Source organism: Callorhinus ursinus, unplaced genomic scaffold (assembly GCF_003265705.2).
Source record: "Callorhinus ursinus isolate GAN/ISIS: 27379988/994484 unplaced genomic scaffold, GSC_fseal_2.0 scaffold60, whole genome shotgun sequence".
In the NCBI taxonomy this organism is placed as follows: domain Eukaryota; kingdom Metazoa; phylum Chordata; class Mammalia; order Carnivora; family Otariidae; genus Callorhinus; species Callorhinus ursinus.
The window spans coordinates 8,294,706-8,313,169 of record NW_027397122.1 but is presented as its reverse complement, the minus strand read 5'-3'; the positions used below and the strand labels follow the sequence as shown (position 1 = coordinate 8,313,169).

Here is an 18,464-nt window from a genome sequence, read left to right as displayed (position 1 = left end):
TTCTGCTGAAGTTGTCTATGTATTTACGGCTATCCTCGTTTCTGGGCAAAGTTTATTTAAAGCAACCACTAATTTTTGCAGTTGAGGCTGCAGATTCATGTCTCCTGGTTTTCCAGCCATTGAACCTGCTAGGACACTAAGGTCAACAAAACTTCTCTGCAAGTTACATGTGGAAATGGACACTCAGTATTCACTCAGTTTTTGTTAGATACACACCTTTTTTTTTTTTTTAAGTTTATTTAAGAGATCTCTACGCCCAGTGTGGGGCTTGAACTCATGACCCCGAGATCAAAAGCCGCATGCTCTACTGACTGAGCCCGGTGCACCATTAGATACATTTTATTTTTTTATAGAATTTATTTATTTATCAGAGACAGAGAGAGAGAGAGAAAGCACAAGCAAGGGGAGGGGCAGAAGGAGAGGGAGAAGCAGATTCCCGCTGAGCAGGGAGCCCAATGCGGGGCTCGATCTCAGGACCTGGGATCATGAGCTGAGCCAAGGCAGTAGCTTAACCGACTGAGCCACCCAGGCGCTCCAGATACATACTTTTTATTTTTTATTTCTTTTAAATATTTTATTTATTTGACAGAGAGAGACACAGCGAGAGAGGGAACACAAGCAGGGGGAGCGGGAGAGGGAGAAGCAGGCTTCCCGCCAAGCAGGGAGCCCGATGCGGGGCTCGATCCCAGGACCCCAGGATCATGACCTGAGCCGAAGGCAGACGCTTAATGACTGAGCCACCCAGGCGCCTGGGATACATACTTTTTAAAGCTCACTCTTGTTGAAAGTTTATCGTGAAATAGAAAAATATTATAGAAAATGGTTAGTTACAGATTTCCACCACACCCTAAATGATAAAGCCACTGTAGCAAGAACATTTGGGTTTCCCTCTGTACGCAGCTCAAACACCCATCACCTAGGATTTCCTGTTGACCCCAGACAGCAGCCTCCACGCCACCTCCCACCACCGGACAAAGCAGCACCTGTTCACAGCCACCCCACGGGCAAGCGCCCTCCCCACGGGCTTGACAGGGACATGATCTGTTGGGTTTGGAAAGGGTCAGGCACAGAGAAGGTCATTGCTGGTCTCTTCTCAACTTTAACAATGTGGTCAAGTGCGCACTCTGTCTGATGCACTCAGTACCAAATCGGGACAAGCTAGGGGTTCCCTAAGCTCATGTCTTCTCACTCTAATAAAAGTGGAAATAGTATCCTGTAACACATGACAGCTGGTGGGCAACGTCGGGGGGCGGGGCGCTGAGGTGACAGGCAGCACGGACAGTCCGGTCCAGGGCAGGTGTCACCATGGGAGGGTGGGGACAGACAGGGACAGTAGGGAGCAAGACTTCAATCTGCTTTTTGTATTATTTTGAAACGTGTTATCTATTTGAAAAGGTAGACTCAAAAAAGAAAAAAGCAAGACATTAGGGGCGCCTGGGTGGCTCAGTCGTTAAGCGTCTGCCTTCTGCTCAGGTCATGGTCCCGGGGTCCGGGGATCGAGCCCCACGTCGGGCTCCCTGCGGAGCAGGGAGCCCGCTTCTCCCTCTGCCGCTCCCCCTGCTTGTGCTCGCTCTCTCGCTCTGACAAAGAAATAAAATCTTAAAAAAAAAAAAAAGCCAGACGTTAAACTGTATCAAATGCCCAACATCTGTTCATTTAAAAAGAAAACCCGCCAGCCTATAATTTCTTTTTAAAACAATCAAAAATCTGAAGCTCCTCGAATGTGACTTGTAGTCAGTGAAAAAGAAAAAAAAATAAGGAAATTGTTTTATTATTCCAAATAAAATCTTTTTCAGCTTGCCGTAAAGGAAAAGGTTAGGAATGCAGTTCAACAAAGACATTTGGCCAAAAATGAGTGGTGAACATAAATGTTAGGACCATAAAAATTCACCTGTCAGACCTCCCTGTGGAGAGCACAGTGACCAAGGGGCCCAGTGGCCGTGCATTTACCACAACTGTTGCCAGGATGCCTTTGGGGTAGATTCCCAGAATCGGGATTGCTGGGCCAAAGGCCAACTTCTCAGGTGATCGTGCTAGATGTCACCAGACCCTTCCTGGGGGGTCGTGCGCTTCCACAGTGATAGCGAGTGCTTGTAGACCCACGGAATCACCAGTGCAGTTTGTTGTCACACCGTCGCTGAGAAACAGCATCTCAGTTAGTTTTACTTTGCATTTCTCCTATTAGGAGGGAGATTACTTTCATATAATTATGGACCCCTGGTGGCATTTTTTTCTCTGAATTGTCTGTACCTATTTCTTATTTGTGTGTGATTTGCTTTTACCTTTATGCATCCAGAATCCCCAGGCCCCAGATAAGAGTCTGGAAACGGTCGTGGCAGAATAGTGCTGTTCTTAACCATGGCTGCCCTTGGGCCATACCCAAGTCTTGAAGGCCCCGAAACGGTCCTAGCTCAGGGCGCTTGAAGCACGACTCCTACCAAGAGCCGCTCAGCTCTTCTTCTGGGAGCCTGGCTGTCTGGAGGGCTGTAACTGGAACGTGTCCTTTGGCAAACATCTTTCATATGCATTGAGATTTAACAGTGGGGGAGTACCCTCTGCGCGAAGGGGAACCATGCTCCTTGCTGCAAAGTGAAAACATGTCAAGTCCTGCTCGCTGAGTCCTGGGAGGACCCGGTTTGTGGGCTTGGCAGGTGCTCAGCCAAGCCGACTGTGGGCTTAATAACCCCTGCCTGTGTCCCCAGCCCTGCTCTAGAATGCGTCCCCCCAGACTTGTTTTACCCCAAGTCCCATCCACAGAACAGAAAACCATCAGCTGCCAGGGGTCTGGAAGAGGTCAGCAGGTGTATCCAAAGCAAGCTCGCAGCCTCCCCAGGAAAGGCGTGGTGTTAGCTGAGCCAACAAATGAGACCTCCCTGTCTCGATGAGTCACTTGCCTGAGTGACATCCCCAGCTGGGTTTTCACAGCCAGGAAACAGCAGCTGCTGCCCTCGAACATTCCACACTGCTAACAGCAACTCTCCTCCCCCCCCCACCCCGCCACTGTTTTCTGCCATTCTTCCTGAGAACCAAACATGCTTTCTCTTCTTGCATTATTTATACTTGAGGCTGCCTTCATGTTCTGAACTAGGCATTACTGGGGACACGATGTGCATATTCATAAAGGCTTTCTCTGAATTCTAAGCCAAAGCTTCAAGGTCAGAAGCAGCTAGATGCAGGTACGGTCGGGAAACACTCACTGTAGGTCACAGAATAAAGAAAAAGAAAAAGAAAGAAAAGAAGGAACAAGTTTTCTTGTTCCTAAACTGCACAATAGTCTCATGACACGAAGCGCAGGGCCGCTGGATGCCTGCACGCAGGTGAGCATCACTCCATTTCACAACTTCTTACTTGTGAATGCCAGTTGTTTGCCTAAAATACACACAAAGTCGATCGGAAACGCAACCAGCAAACAATTGCTCCATTCCTCAGAGCTCACAAAATAAAGACACTTTTCTCTCAACTCCAGGGGCTCAAAAGTTTTTGTTTTGCCACTAGGGAAGACAGATGTGCCCATGCCTGACTCAATGGAACCTAAAATCATGAAAAAATAGGTTGCTTTTCTTTTCTTTTTAAAGATTTTATTTATTTATTTGAGAGAGAGAGAGAATGAGAGATAGAAAGCACGAGAGGGAAGACGGTCAGAGGGAGAAGCAGACTCCCCGCCGAGCAGGAAGCGCGATGTGGGACTCGATCGCGGGGCTCCAGGATCATGACCTGAGCTGAAGGCAGTCGCTTAACCAACTGAGCCACCCAGGCGCCCGAAAAAATAGGTTGCTTTTCGATTCAGTTTCTGCATCAGAGGTGGCTTTGTGGCCCAGAGTAACACACAAGGGATAGCCATTAATGTACCTACCGAGGGTTCTGCGTCATTTCACCTGGTGAACTAATACCACATGTTTTCGATATGTATCAATACCTTCAGGGGCGCCTGGGTGGCTCAGTCGGTTAAGCATCTGCCTTCGGCTCAGGTCATGATCCCAGGGTCCTGGGATCGAGCCCCGCATCGGGCTGCTTGCTTAGTGGGGCGTCTGCTTCTTCCTCTGCCCCTTCCCCTGCTTGTGCCCTCTCTCTCCAATAAATAAATAAATAGTCTAAAAAAACACCATACATAAATGTGATGGGCGCTTAACACTGCTGAGATTTTAAGAAATTATCAACATTTTTCAAAAGGACACATGCTGAATTGTTTACCAATAGTTACCTTTAAGGAGTGGGTTTGGAGAAAGAGAGAACATTCATTTTTGTCTCTCTATTTTATTTTATTTATTTATTATTATTTTTTAAGAGCACAAGCAGGGGGAGAGGCAGAGGGAGAGGGAGAAGCCGACTCCCCGCTGAGCAGGGAGCCCGATGCGGGACTCGATCCCAGGACCCCGGGATCATGACCTGAGCCGAAGGCAGACGCTTCACTGACTGAGCCACCCAGGCGCCCCTGGAGATTTTAATTGCCAAAAAGATGCCCACCGGTTATGGGGGGTGCTGAATAAATGAGCAAAGGACGGGACGATTTTGAGGGTGGGACAGTCTAGGAGGGCTTCCTGGCAGAGCCTGGGGAGGGAGAAGTCAGGGAAGCCTGAGCAAGGCTGTGCCTGAGCCAGGCCCCCGGCCGCGGCTTCAGTCCACACCCCCAGCTTCTGGCCTGTGGTCCAGCCCTGGGAAGCCTGCGGTGCACTTGAGCAAGGGACCACTGCCTGTTCTTGTTTATTCACTTGGCTGTTTCCTGGTTTGACACCTAGGATGGGAAAAAAGATAAAATAGCATAAAAGGGGCCATTTTCAGCTCCACTTGCTCTTCCCACTGGCTTCATATGAAGTACCTGTTCGGCTCCAATCCACTCCTGCAATGTGACTTTGGAACCATTTGTGTTCTGGGAGGGAAACCATGATTTTAAGGTCTAGAGCGAGCTGGTGGTGCTTACAATTGAGTTGGGCTCACTCTGATGCAAGACTGTAGCACTTTCTTTCTGGGTCACTGATACGGATGAACCCAATCAGCACAGTTTTCTTTTTAACTTTGGGGACCTGTTTTAATTTTGTTCTCAGACACCATACCCTGAGGACGTTGATGAGTGGCACCCACAGTTTCTGGTCAGCTGCTTCCCTGTAGGGACCCTAAGAGGTCCCGCAGACCTTTGTGGGGGCACCCAGGGCTCCCAGCATGGGAATGGGGTAGCAGCGCAGAGAACTGGCTTAGATGTGTGCTCACTCCCCACCACTAATGAGCTGGGAGGCCTGAACTGGGGTCCCGAGGTCTACACAGAGTGCCGCGGTCACCTCCGGCGTGGGGACTATCTTCCGGCGTCAGTGGTGCTGTCTCCGGCAAGGAGTGAAGGCCCGGGCCCATCTTGATGGCTTGGGCTGATGCCTGCTTCCCAGCTGTGGCGACTGGATCAGTCGGGCCCCAGAGGAGCCCCTCAGACGCCTCTCTCGGTGGCGGGCAGAGCGCGCCGGGGCGGAGAGCAGAGGTTCCTGGCGCATCCCGTGGAGTCCTACCCCTCCCCCCGCAGGTGCGCTGGAGCACCTCCCAGGGCCCCGGGCGCGGCTCCCCGCTGCTTCCCACCTCTGCCGCCCACGCTGGGCCCCCGGCCCCCACCGGGAGTCTGCGGAGGCGCGTCTGGGAATCTGAGACCACGCACAGGCTGTCCCTGAGGAGGGAGATGCGCTGGCTGCAGCCTGTCCTGCCCTCCAGGGACCTGGGAGCGGGACTCGGCTTCCCTCCACCCCGCCCCGTTCTCCCCAAAAGCTCCCCACTGTTTTCACTGCAACCGGGACCTCGTCTTCTGCAGCCGGGGCGCGCCTGCACGTAGGGGCTCGCCACGACCAGTGACCGGCCACAGTCCGCTACAGATTCCAGTAGCGGCCACCAGGTGGCTTCTCCGGACGCCAGACCGGTGGGGACCCCAAGTTTTTTTGTGTTACATACTCGCCCAGAGCCATACTCTGCTAGTGTGTGACAGAGCCAGGGACAGAAGCTAGCTCATGGCACCTGAAAGGCCCACTGTTCTCCCTGCCGGTCACAGCGCGGTCCTGTCCCTGCACCTGCTGCTGCCCTTGGGAGCTCGCCAGGGGTGCAGCGTCCCAGGCCCCACCTTGGGAGCGAGCAGGACCCCCAGCCTTCCCGGTGAGGGCTGCCCCCTGCAGACCCCCCTGAGGAGCTGTCCCGTTCCCGGGTGGGTGAACGTGCGGGCAGCTGAGGCAGAGCGGTCGCGGGGTAAAGCCAGTCCGGGGACTGCTGTGCCATCCGGATTAAGTTTTCCTGCAGCAGAGATTCCCAGCACCCTTTCTCTTGGTTCCCTGAGATCCCGCAGGCCGCCGGTTCACATCCCCGACTCAGGAGGACCACTGGGGAGCTTAAAAAGGTAGAGAACAAAGCACACAGGACACCCCATGTCCGTGTCTCAAAGACTCCGGTGCGGGAGGCCTGGGGCTCCCCAAGGGGGTCTGCAGTGAGGGCCAGCGCCAGGGACATGAGTCCCAGGGACACCATGGGGGTGGGCGCGGAGGGGCTATTCCATAGCAAGAGCCTCTAACTCCGCCGGAGAACGCCGCGGCGCCAGGGGGTGATAGCTGTGCGAGTCTCCAGCCCATCCCCCACCTTCAGCAAGAGGGCCACTGGGGTCCCTGAGTCAGGACCACTCCCGGGCCACAGCGGTGCCCGCCCCTCACCTCCTTCTCACCAGCTCGCCTTCTCCAGAGGCTCCGTGGCTGTAGCCCACAGGGTGTGTACTTTTAATTTTGTCTTAAAATTAAATGTCTAGGGGCGCCTGGGTGGCTCAGTCGGTTGATCGACTGCCTTCGGCTCAGGTCATGATCCTGGAGTCCTGGGATCGAGTCCCGCATCGGGCTCCCTGCTCAGCGGGGAGTCTGCTTCTCCCTCAGACCCTCCCCCCTCTCGTGCTCTCTCTCTCTCTCTCAAATAAATAAATTAATTAAATGTCTAATATGCTAGGTATCAGTTGATACTGGCCTGAAAGATACAAGCTCCTTGCAGGGGGTGGGGGGCTGACTTAGGTAGGTGTAAAGGGGTTTCTGAGGCCAAAAGGTTTGGGAACCCCCACTGGGATCTAGGATGCAAGAGTTTTTTCCTTCAAGGGCGGGGAGCGCTGGCCTAACCCACTCCCTGGGTGACCACCTGTGACAGTCGAGGGGGAGCAGGTTCTCGCCACCACTGGGAAGGTCGGGGCCTACCAGCCAGGCGGCCAGGAACAAAAGCGACAAGTGGCCTGTCTGGGACATGGGCCGCAGCAGCAAACTAACGTGCAACCCCAACTTCCTCCGGATGCTTACGAACCGCAAAGGGCCTTGCACCCCTGAGGGCTCCGGGACTCGCAGGCTATCGCCCCTATTGTCACCATGAGAGCCGAGACGGCTTCTGGGTCCTTCCAGGAGGGAACTCGCCCCGTTCCAGACCCACCTGAGTCCAGCTCGCTGAGTGGTCCTTCCCTCCCCGTCACCACCTGGTTTCTGAAATCAGAGACGCCAGCACACGGTTGTCATTCACTTTTCCGCATACTTTATTTGTTACAAACATACAATTTTTAAATATAGACTGTAAAACTCCATTTGCAAAATCTGCTATTGTAAGGAGTGCACACCAGCAGTAAGGATTCTTCAACTTTTGTCTCTGTGTTTCTGTCAGTTTTGCTAGTTAGTGGTCAACACGGGACCCGCCTGTCACAGGCCTGTCGGAAGCTTCGGGAGGTGCCCACGTGGCAGCCTTGCTCGCGTCCACGCCGACTGGCACCCGAGCTCCCACCTCCAGGCCGTGAGCACAACAGCCCGTCTACACTCTGCTTCTGAACGGTTTCCAGGAAGTGTGATTTCTGAACGGCACTGCACCTCACGGGCTCGTTTGAATCGCCCATGCAGCTGTTAAAGTGCATTCTTCTTTTAAAAAATAAGAGGAATAATCTTTACTCTTTAACCAAGGTACTTAAAAAAATGAACTTTTTGGTCTCTCAGCAGATATTCCCAAGTTGATCCTATCGCTACAAATTTTAGTGTTCTATTTACAAATATTTATAGGGTTACAGGTGGAGGGGACCTTATAAAATTAAAGGTGCAGCTTCTCTTGAAGCAGAAACCAGTTCTACAAATTCATACACAGGAATACACACTTGGTTTACAATGCACAAGCATGTGGGTATTTACACAGAGACTGAAGACACCCCCAAACCCCTTTTTAAGTACCTAGTTGTCCCTCTAGATCAGGAAGCTCGGTCTCCTGCCATCAAGATTTGGTTTAAAATCATTTTAAATGACTTCTGCCGAGTCTCCACAGGCAGGACATCAGTCCCAACTTTGGAGTGAACTGTCTAGTCTAAGGAAGCCCCTGCTGATTATGACCAGCAGTGAGGGTTCCTACAGGATGGAAGGTTTGCTGTCTGGAAACGTTATCAGAAGACAAATGGACTCTGAGGAATGATCCCGGGAAAACATTTGCACGAAGGAGCAAAAGGAAGAATAAATCCCCACTAATTGTTCCAATACACCGATCTTAGTTATCATTCAAATATTGATGATCATTGAGAAAGACCTCCCATACACTCTCCTGCTGCCACAACAGGTAAAACTAGGCTCTAGAAGTATGCCCTGTGCTTGGACTTTTGTTCCATCTATGAACTTCTAGGAATCCAGAGAGCTTTTGTGTGCGGAGGTGCCTTGCAGATTTCTGCCTCGTATTGGAGCGACGAACAGCGGAACCCCCAATCCCTACAACATGGATGTGCTTTGTGGGAGAACCCTGTCCTGCGATTTTCTTGGGCCTCTCCCTGCAGTTGTATCTCCCTGAAAAGGGGAATTAAAAAGGGAGGGAATATCCTCCTGGCCATTCCGTTTCCAACCAGGTTTTTTTGAACAAGCCTGGACGGCGGGTAAGACCCAGGATGAAAAGTCTGCTGGTGGACTTACTGGCAACGTGAAGGGCTCTACCGCTTTCCTCAGCAGGACGGCCCCACAGGTCACCACCCTATAGACACAACGGACCCTGTCTTATCTGTGTTGCTGGACATCTCACACACAGGGCACTCGCGATTTGCTCCGAGACTCACGACCTCATGCTAGTCAAAAGTACGGTCATGCTCCTTCATCAGAGCGTCTGTTAGAATCACCTATGGGGGAAAACAACATCTTGGCTTCAAACAAAGCTGTGCCCCCCTGTGATGAGGGGCCCCCTCGGAGCAGGGAAACTACCCACACAGTGTCTGCGGTGCTTTACCGGGACCGGGCCACACGTCTAACTCGAGAGGCAGGAGTCAGATTTGCAAATGAAATGGAAAAGATGGTGAACAAGGGTCATCACACTGACGGCATATTCCCTGTTTCCTCAGGGAATACAGAATACATTCATCAAAGTCTTACTTGGATCAAGGGGAACAGGTATCACCTGGAACTTGCCAGAGTAATAAATCTTCATGATACACCTTTATAATTTTTTCATTTTCCAAATCGGATTTTCATCCTGACACAACTGGACCACATTTATCGTAAGAAGGGTCTGTTGAATCCATCAGTAATGAAACTACGTTTTAAGACCAAGGGCTGGGAATAGTGACTTTAACTCAGGAACTGGGATAAATGAACTCACCGCCCCTGAGTGTGAGCTCTTGAAACTTTGGGGGGGGGGGGGATTTGAAAATCAATGACTTTGCTTTCCTAGATTTAGAAACTGGGCAAATGAGGTTCTAGTTTGCCATTTCCACCCTCTATCTGCAATTTCAAAAATGGGGCGCCGACATGCACTTTTAAATTTTGTGTATTTTTCTTAAGGTAAATGTGGTTTTCTTTCTTTTCTCTTTCCTACAAGCTACCCCCCCAGCCCACCCACGCACCCACTATCCAGTTTATTCAAGGGGGATAGTAACTGTTCAGGAAGACAGCTCATGGATTTACAGTACTCTAAAACCAACCCTGAAAACTGATAATCTCATTCACTTACTCTAACTTCAGTGCTGTTGTTGACAGGAAAAAAAAAAAGTTACCTTAAGGCTTAAGGGAAAGTAACTTATTAAATTGTGAATGCAGCATTGTTTACTCTCCCATCGATTGGAAGCTAGCAAAACGCATTCTGGATCAATAATACAAACTTCCTAACATTAGCAAAGATTTTCACTCTTCTTACACAGAACAGTATTTGTAAGCAGATTATCTAAGGGAGCCTGAGAAACCATGATCCACATCACACGAAGATCCCATGAATTTCATTATCAAAAAAGTGCTTTATCTTTGAGAAATATGTCGCGGTTCAAATGGAAATATACAATGTAAGATCACTCGACACTTTCTCAAGTGAAGTACAAAGTGGAAAAGGAGGAAAACGATGGGAGGCTCTGCTCTCTGAACAGGCCTCATGCATGTGACTTTTAGGGTGTATTACATTAAAATTGTTTTAAGAGTTAACAGTGGGATTTTACACCACTCTATTCTAAAACCTGAGATTGGACACCAAAGCAGTCAACTTTGTTACTTATCAGAGCAATTCTGATCCTTCCTAAAAACAGAAGACAACTCAATTGAATTGGTAACTCCAGGGTCAAAACCATGAACTTTCCCCAGGCGGAAAGGAGCCGGGCCACACGCGCATCGGACACGAAGAGTGGCGTGCACAAGGCCTCTCGGTGAGTCACCTTCGCACCCGCGAGGTCACTTCCCTCCTTCCCTCACACTGATCAAGGCCACGCTATTTGTAAATGAATATCTACTGAGAGATCAGTTGTGCATTGGACAAAGTACCGTAACTGGGTTAAAAATGAAAACAAAATTTACAGTGAAGAATACTTATGTGCATGGCTGACACACTCAAGCTTCTCCCTAAGGCCATCCGCCTCCAGAGCAAGGCGGACGCCAAGCAATAGTTACGTCTCGATACCTTGTGCAGGTCACTCTACCCTCCAGTAGAGCCGGTCAAGGTCACACGGAACAAAGCATCCTCAGCAACTATGCGCCTGAAGTGTGCAGCCGTTTTCAGACCACTCAATATGAGGGCATTATTATAACCAGCCTCTTCTGCCCACAACCCTGCATTTTTCAGATAAGACAGGATAACTGTTTTGTTTTGAGAAAACTGAAGCTTGCGTCTCTTTAAAAGACCTGCAATTTACTGCCAGGCGAGGGAGGGGCCGGAGGGAGCAGGAGGGGCCGGGCTGCCCCCCGCCCCCCTCCCACAGCCCCCGCAGCCTCCCCACTGGCCGGCAGCAAACCATTGTGGAAAGTGACCTGACAAGTGGCCGTGTATGCGCCACGGCCACAGCCCTTCTGACCGACTCCATGCCTCCCACGGCAGCTCAGGGTGTCTGCATTTCCCATTGGGTTTCCACTTTGAGTTTTGGGTGCCATATAGATTCACGTGGCGCTCTGTGCAGCATATGCACTGAAGGCTTTCTCCGCGGACTAGAACTGCCCCGCGACTCGAACCAGAGTGGGGACAAGAGAAACCACGAAGCAATGGCGGGATCTCACCACAGAGTTTTGCTCTTTTGATTCTGTTCCTGCGACTGGACTTCTTGGGTCCAGAACGGCACTGGCTTGAGAAACACTCTACCACTGGTCGCAAAAGGAATTTTCGTTCCCCATTTCTTAGAAATTGGACTGTTTTGAACATGTGATTAGCTGGGATGTTTGCCAAGGTGAAAGGACAAGCCCTAAATCACTGTTCGTAGTAGAGGATGAAAACCAGAACAAATAAAATCTGGTTGTTTCCCAGAGTCTGTAATGCCATTTTCTGAGTGGAATTAACAGATTTTCTTTGCTAAGCGCTGTTTCTGAACGAGTTCTGAAATCCGGCCTTGGTAACAGGCCACACATCAAAAGAGCAGTCTCTGTGCTCCGCGGATTTCTATTGCCCCAGAACAGTGAGTTGAATGAGGGTCAGTGAAATGCTACAACTAATCCACACCCTTCTGTAATCTTCCTGCAGTGAGAAGAGAGACTGTGAACCACCCCCTGCAGGAGAAACAAACCTTTGAGATTGGTTAAGACTTAAAAACCCACCACTATGACGTTTACCACTTATTCTTACATAGGCAGGTCAAAATTTTAATATAAATTACTTTTTCCAACACATAGCTTATGCATTCTTTGCTCCTTTTTTTGGAGGATTCTCAAATTGATATCTAAAGATTTACATATGATATATTACTGTTATATGGTCTAATGACTAAGAAAATTTCTCTGGTAACCAAAGCTGATGCCATATATGGTAGTGTTCCTGGCATATACTCTATATGCCTCAGACCACTTCCACATTCTTTCTATTCAGCTAATTATAGCTTAGTAGCCACTGGTGAAGGATTGTGAAGACCCTGTCATTTCTACAGAATAGAAAGGCAAGGCTAGTTACTGCAATTTAGCCAAACAAAAAGAAAAGAAAAAATACACCAGCCCCTTCCAAAGGGGAGGTACTGCACCTCTGCAAAATTGAACTGGCTCAGTGCAGCTGAGCAACAGAACCACCACTGAAGCAAGAAAACAAGTTGGTCTAAACAGGAATTGTACACGGTGTGAAAATGAACAAGTCACAGCAGTTAACTGAGAGCTGCAACCTGAATTTTCATTGCTGCCTCAAAGTTGAAACTGAAACAGTTTCTGCAAACCTAACACTAGCGCCCTTACTAAAACGGTGTAGGGATTTTTTGTTCTCCGCAGCAAAGAAATCAACACTCAAAACACATAGGTCAATACAGCAGGACATTATTGAAAACAGCTGCCTTGTGGTACAAAATACAGTACGAGTATATACGGATGTCATTAAAACATCAAAAATACTATTGCTCCCATACAATTTAGGAAACATTCTTTGCGACGGAGAAAGTCTTTTAAAAAAAGGAAAAGCTTTAAAAAAAATCTGTTTAAAAAGTCTACTGTGGAGGATGAGAGTAGAGAAATAGTCTGAAAAGGGCACCAGTTTGTGGCTCTTCCACTTTTTTTTTTTTTTAAAAACCTAAGATCAACAGTATTCTGAATCATAGTCTATTTTTTTTAAAAAAAAGCCTAATTTTATGTACAGTTCTTTCCCTCCCTCTCAGCCACGATGCATGAAGATGACCTTTTTGTAGATTACTTATTTCCCAATAAATACAAAAAGATTGTATAGATTGAATAATACCAAACTCAGATAATAAAAGGGTATGCAATAAATTAAATGGCAGCTCAGATAAAGGGCAGGCATGCAGTTAAAAAAAACAAAAACACAAAACTAAGATTGTGGAGGTGGGGTTACTTGCCTCCTGGTTGAGAAGGTGTCGCACAAAGAATACCTACAAACTTTGGAAAGAACGTTAGCTCCCGTTCAATTCAAAGTCGCCTAGGTCTGTGACACTTCTAGGAATACCTTGGTGATGGGGTGGGATTAACTTGATTAGTAAAAATCATTTCTACTGAAAATCCATTTAAAATATAGAAGAGGCGATCCTTGAAAACCCCAACTTTTATTCTTGAAAAACAGCTGGATAAACTGGCGAAAGCCAGTTTGTTGAAATTTCAAGATGGTATAAAAATGCTTCCAGGACATAGTCAGCATTTGTACGTTCCCTTCATCTCCATGCCGATGGATTTCAGCTTCTAAAGGGCGCGCTGCTCCAATCACTCATCCATCATTTGCCAACTTTGATTGGGAGGTACTGAAACAATGGATCGAGTTCTTAAAAATTTACTTTAAAAGAATAGATGATGCTGGAATTCTGGACCTGAGGATCTTTAGTATGTGAACAAATCCACAGACGGAACTGAAGGTAGGTGAAGACTTCAGTTTTGGTTATTTCCAACTTTTCTGTGAGGACATATATTCCATTAAAGCTCAGGCTTGTAGCCACAGTTCCTTTTGTAGGTATCTTCAAGTTTAACGGTTGAAAATCCAGCCAACCAGTGGCCCAAAGAGCCGAATTAGCCAGCTCAGGCGGAACAGCCACAGGGACCTGGCTCTCATTCACCCCCAAGCCATCTCTTGGTAATGACCTCTGTGTCTAGCGACCGGGGGAAGGACTTTAGTGAGCAGCAACTAATCCACTCAAACAGTCCTCCTTGTGCTTGATGCCGGATTTCTTCCCGTGCCTACCTCAGCAACCCCCAATGTAAAACGGCTCTTAGCTCTGAAAAAAACTTGGCCAACTTCCAAAACCCTTTAGTAACAGCTTCTAGTTGAAGGATTGACATCTGAATCCATTTGCATCCAGGAAAACAATGCCACAAAGAGACACGGACACTGGTCCAGGTTCCACACAAAACCATTTTAGACAAAACGGACCCAGTTTGTTTCTATATTCCCCGGTGGCTTCTTGAGTTCTTACTCTGCCCTGTCCATGATTATTTAAAGTCGCACCCCTTTTCACGAAACCTGTACCCTCAGAACTGGGCAAAGGCCAAGGCCTCTCTCTTCTCAAGAATCCCACGAAGACCTAGATCCAATATGGTGATTTCAGTGGAGGTGAAGAGATCGACCCCACAACAGTGAGGTCGGGAGAGCTCGTCAGGCCAGGGCACCCAGGTAGAACACACATGCAGCTGTCATGGACGCGTCTGGGGGGACTCCAGTGCTCCGCGGCCCCCGGGCACGCAAGGATCTGGCCCCCCGCAGGGCTACCCTGGCGGGGTCGCAAACCCCAGCTGGAAACTATGGAAACAGAGACGATTTTGCTCAGGTTGTCTCCTCTTTGCAGGCTGCTGTCAGTTCCTTGGAACTTTGCTGCTTTTCTCGAATTGTCTGCGACTGTTCTTTTGCGGTTATTTCTCTTGATGAACTGTATTACTTGTTAGCTTTGTGTTCTCCCGACGGGGCCTCCCCGCTCCGCCTCCACTGGCTCCCTGGGGATGAGCAGGAAGGGGGCTCTCCAGGCAAGGGGACGGAGGCGGGGCGGGCCCGTCGGGGAAGCGGCGCCCTCAGTCCTCGTCCGCCTCCTCGCACTCCGACTCGTCGCCGCCGCGCCGCTCGTACAGCTTATCCCTCTGCCGCTCCTGGATCTCTTTCATCTCGTCCGCGTAACGGCAAAAGGCGCCCCCGAACTTGCCCCAGGCCTTGAATGGGACGGTGATGGCGTTGCGGTAGGACGGCTTCACCTCACTGACGCGCAGAAACACGCCGTACTTGTTGCAGCCCACGTCGAAGAAGAAGCGCTTGGAGTCCACGGTGATGGAGGTGCCTTCCGGGAGCTCGCCGTACAGGCCGCCGCCCGCGCCCCCCGCGCCGCCGCCCGGGCCCCCCGCCAGCTCGTCGTCGTCGCCGCCGTAGTCGTCGATGAGCTTCGCCAGCGCGTCCCGGAACTCGATGAGGCCCTGCGCGGGCAGCGCAATGGTCTGGCCGCTCTGCAGGCCGCCGGGCCCGGGGCCGCCGCCGCCGCGGTTGACCGTCTGGCGGATGCGCAGGAAGCGGCCGCGCTGGTTCTCCTTGAGGTCCAGGTAGTACTTGCGGTTCTCGCGCACCAGGAACTCGCTCTTGAGCGCGCGCCGCGGCCCGCCGCCGTCCTCGGCGCCCGCCGCCGCCGCCGCCACCTGCTCCGGGCTGCTGGGGCCCAGCTGCGCGTAGTGCTCGATGAAGTCGCCCAGGTAGTCGCGGAACTCGGCGGCCACCGCCATGGACAGCGTCAGGCGGCTCTTGGAGCCCCCCGCGCCCACCTCGGCGATCTTCAGGAAGCGGCCCTTAGCGTTCTGCTTCACGTCCAGGTAAAAGCGCTTGTTCTGGATGTCCAGCCGCTTCGAGGCCAGCTCCTGCGTCTCCTGCTCGCCTCCGCGGACCGCGGGCTGGAAGCCGCCGGGCCCGCCGCCGCCGCGTTCGCTGCCGCTGTCGCCGTCCGCCATCTTCTCGGCCGCCGCCGCCGCCGCCGCGCTTCGGCCGCCGCCGCCCGCCGCGCTCGCGCCCGCCCTCCGCCCTGCGGCTCGCTCTCCGGGGCCCCCAGCCTCGCCCGCCGGCCGCTCACGCGCTCCCGCCGCTCATCGCCGGCCTCCGCCGCCGCCGCCGCCCCCCATCGCCCCGCGCTCCGCCCCGCCACTTCCGCCCGGCTCCCGCCAGCTTCCGGCGCGCGCCCCCTGACGCCACCCGCCCCGCCCACACGCCCTCGCGGCCGGAAGCGCCGCGCGCCGCGGCGGCGACGGCGGCCGCGCGCAGAACAGTGACGTCGCGGCGCACGGCGCGCGGCGCGCGGCGCCCTGGGAAGGGGAGGGCATCTGGGGACGGGAAGGGCGCGGGAGGGCGCGGGGCGGAGACGGTGTGCGTCCCGTTTGCGGTCGCGTGTCTCCCAGGTGCCAGAGTCGTCGAGATGAGTGCACTTCCTTGTAGGAAAAGCGGTTATGATTGTGGTTACTTCTAAATGGAGAGGCATTAAAAGAGGGAGGATGCCTGGGTAATCCGCGCTCACAACAGAGCTGATCCGGTAGCGTTGCTGGGCAACGGCCCGGGAGCGGCCGGCGCTCCGCGTCACGTGGGCGCGGTGACGTCATCGCCGCGGGCCGGAGGGGAGGAGGGGAGGAGGGGGGCGGGATGGGTCGGGGGGCTGGCGGTGCTGCTTCCGTCCGCCAATCTCGGAGCGCGGGCCGGTCCGGCGGAAAGCCTCGGCCCGGGGAGGACGTGGGCCTCTGCGGGCGCCGCACCCCGTTTGGCCTCCGTGAAAGGTGCCCCGCGGCTCCTCCTTGAGGTCCCGCGGGCCGCCCGCCCCCGCGGCCCGGCTCAGCTCGGGGAGAACTCGCCGCCCCTCTGCTCCTCGCTCATCAGCCTGCCTCTGACCAGCCCGGTTCTGCCTGATGAGTCAGATCTCGGGCTTTGGTTTGAGCCTAGGCTCTTCTCCCTTTTCATGTATTTGATGGTCACATATTTTTCAGACTTTTTACAGTTTGTTTTCTTAAACATACGTGGTTACATCATGTTTTACGCTTAATTCTCTTTTGTAACATATTTTGGTGCATACTGTGAAGCAGAGAATCTAAAAAAATTCCTTCAAATGGCCAATTGTCCCGGTACTATTTATTGAACAAAGACAGATCTTGACAGGTGGAGATGGATGTAGATTATTTTGGGCAGAGGGAACATATGTTCCCGGATGGCAAGAAGTCTGGTTTGGCTGGAGCCCAGGGTCTGCGGGGAGGGGGTGGTGAACATCACGGCGAGAGGGCTTGACCTCTAGGCAGGGGCTTGGACTTGGAGGGGGGAGGCAGAGCTGTGTGAGCAGGAGTGTGACATGTATGTCTGCTCTGTAGTTGGAGGAGGTGACTCATGGCACAGGACAGCCTGGCGGGGTCCATTAGGAGGCAACAGCTGTGTTGCAGACCCAAGCAAGCAGGGACTGGATGTGGCTGGTGGAGAGGGAGGGAGCTGTGGGGCCTTTGGGGCAAGAGAAGCATCAAGATTTAAAAACCGGATGTGGGGGCAGGCAAGAGGAGTCCACGTTAATGTTAGAGTGCCCAAGGCTGCTGGGGAGGACCAGCTCTGGAGATGATAGGGAGCATTGAGCAGAGACCTCCTGGGTCCCAGCCTGCCGATGTTCAGTGCTCCTCCCCCATGCAACTCACAGAGAATGGTGCACAATGGGTCGAGCTTTGGTGCATTTTTGGAATATCACATTCTTTTCCCAGAAGTTTATTACTTCTCAGTGGCCTTAAGCACCTGCCTTTTAGCAAATCCAGCACAGATGAGAGCGGGTCCAAGTGTCAGGCAGTGTGTTACATTTGAGGAGCTGGCTGGCTGCCCAAGGGGAGGCATGTAGGCAGCTGTGGGACCCAGACAAGCTAAGTCGAGGAGAGGGGCAGCAGGGTTGGGAACCACAGGCAGACAGGGTGGTTCTGACCTTAGTTCCCGGGAGGCAGTGTAGAGGGATCAGGGACACGCAGACAAGATGGGGGGACAAAGACCGAGGAGTCAGTGTTACAGTTCATACTGAGCCTGCATGTCCACTGCCCGCAGGTCTCGGACATGGGCAAAAATCACGCAGCTCTAAGAGGTGGAGCAGAGATCCCTGCTCACGTCACGGATCTAAATTCTCTCTCTTACGCTGCCATTTGGGGGGAGTGTGGAAGCCAGATGTCCCAGTGCTACGGAGTGAATGTGGGTGGGGAAGGACGGCACCCAGCAAAGGGAGGCGTCTGCCTGCCTTCCAGAGGCCTGAGCCAGCTCCGAGGCTGGGGAGCAGGGAGGGGAGTGGTCATTCAGTGAGGGCCTGCAGTGGCCAGGAGATGGGCACAGAGGGAAGGGCATGGCCCTGGCAGGTGGGCAGGGAGCGTGGACGAGAGACAGGAGCTTCTGGTGGGGTGGAGAGAAGATGGGGCTTTCCACCAAAGGCTGCATCTGCTCCAGGGCCCGAGTGAGGCCGCCTGTTGCGGAGGAGGCCTGGGCGCGACTAGAATCCCCCTGAGCAGCTGGTCCGGCCGAGGCTGGGGCAAAAGCACGCTGCTTCCTGCAGCCACTGACCAGCTGGCGCCGGGCAGGAGGCGCAGATGGCGGCGGGCCTTGCCAGGGCTAGGGAAACACGTGAGGGACTGGGGTCCGTG

The 18,464-nt window shown here is 52.3% G+C and overlaps 1 protein-coding gene across 1 annotated transcript; it reads right to left on the bottom strand.

The window, feature by feature from the left end:
* Nucleotides 1–13,404: 13,404 nt before the first annotated feature.
* PURB (purine rich element binding protein B) lies at nucleotides 13,405–15,849 on the bottom strand. Its single transcript, XM_073885065.1, has one exon. It carries the CDS (start codon nucleotides 15,783–15,785, stop codon nucleotides 14,871–14,873), a length of 915 nt encoding a protein of 304 aa, XP_073741166.1. The 5' UTR covers nucleotides 15,786–15,849; the 3' UTR covers nucleotides 13,405–14,870.
* Between the last annotated feature and the right edge of the window lie 2,615 nt (nucleotides 15,850–18,464).

Bases quoted from the DNA above. Each gene is read 5' to 3' on its own strand.
- PURB (XM_073885065.1), bottom strand. From the start codon at position 15,785: ATGGCGGACGGCGACAGCGGCAGCGAACGCGGCGGCGGCGGGCCCGGC.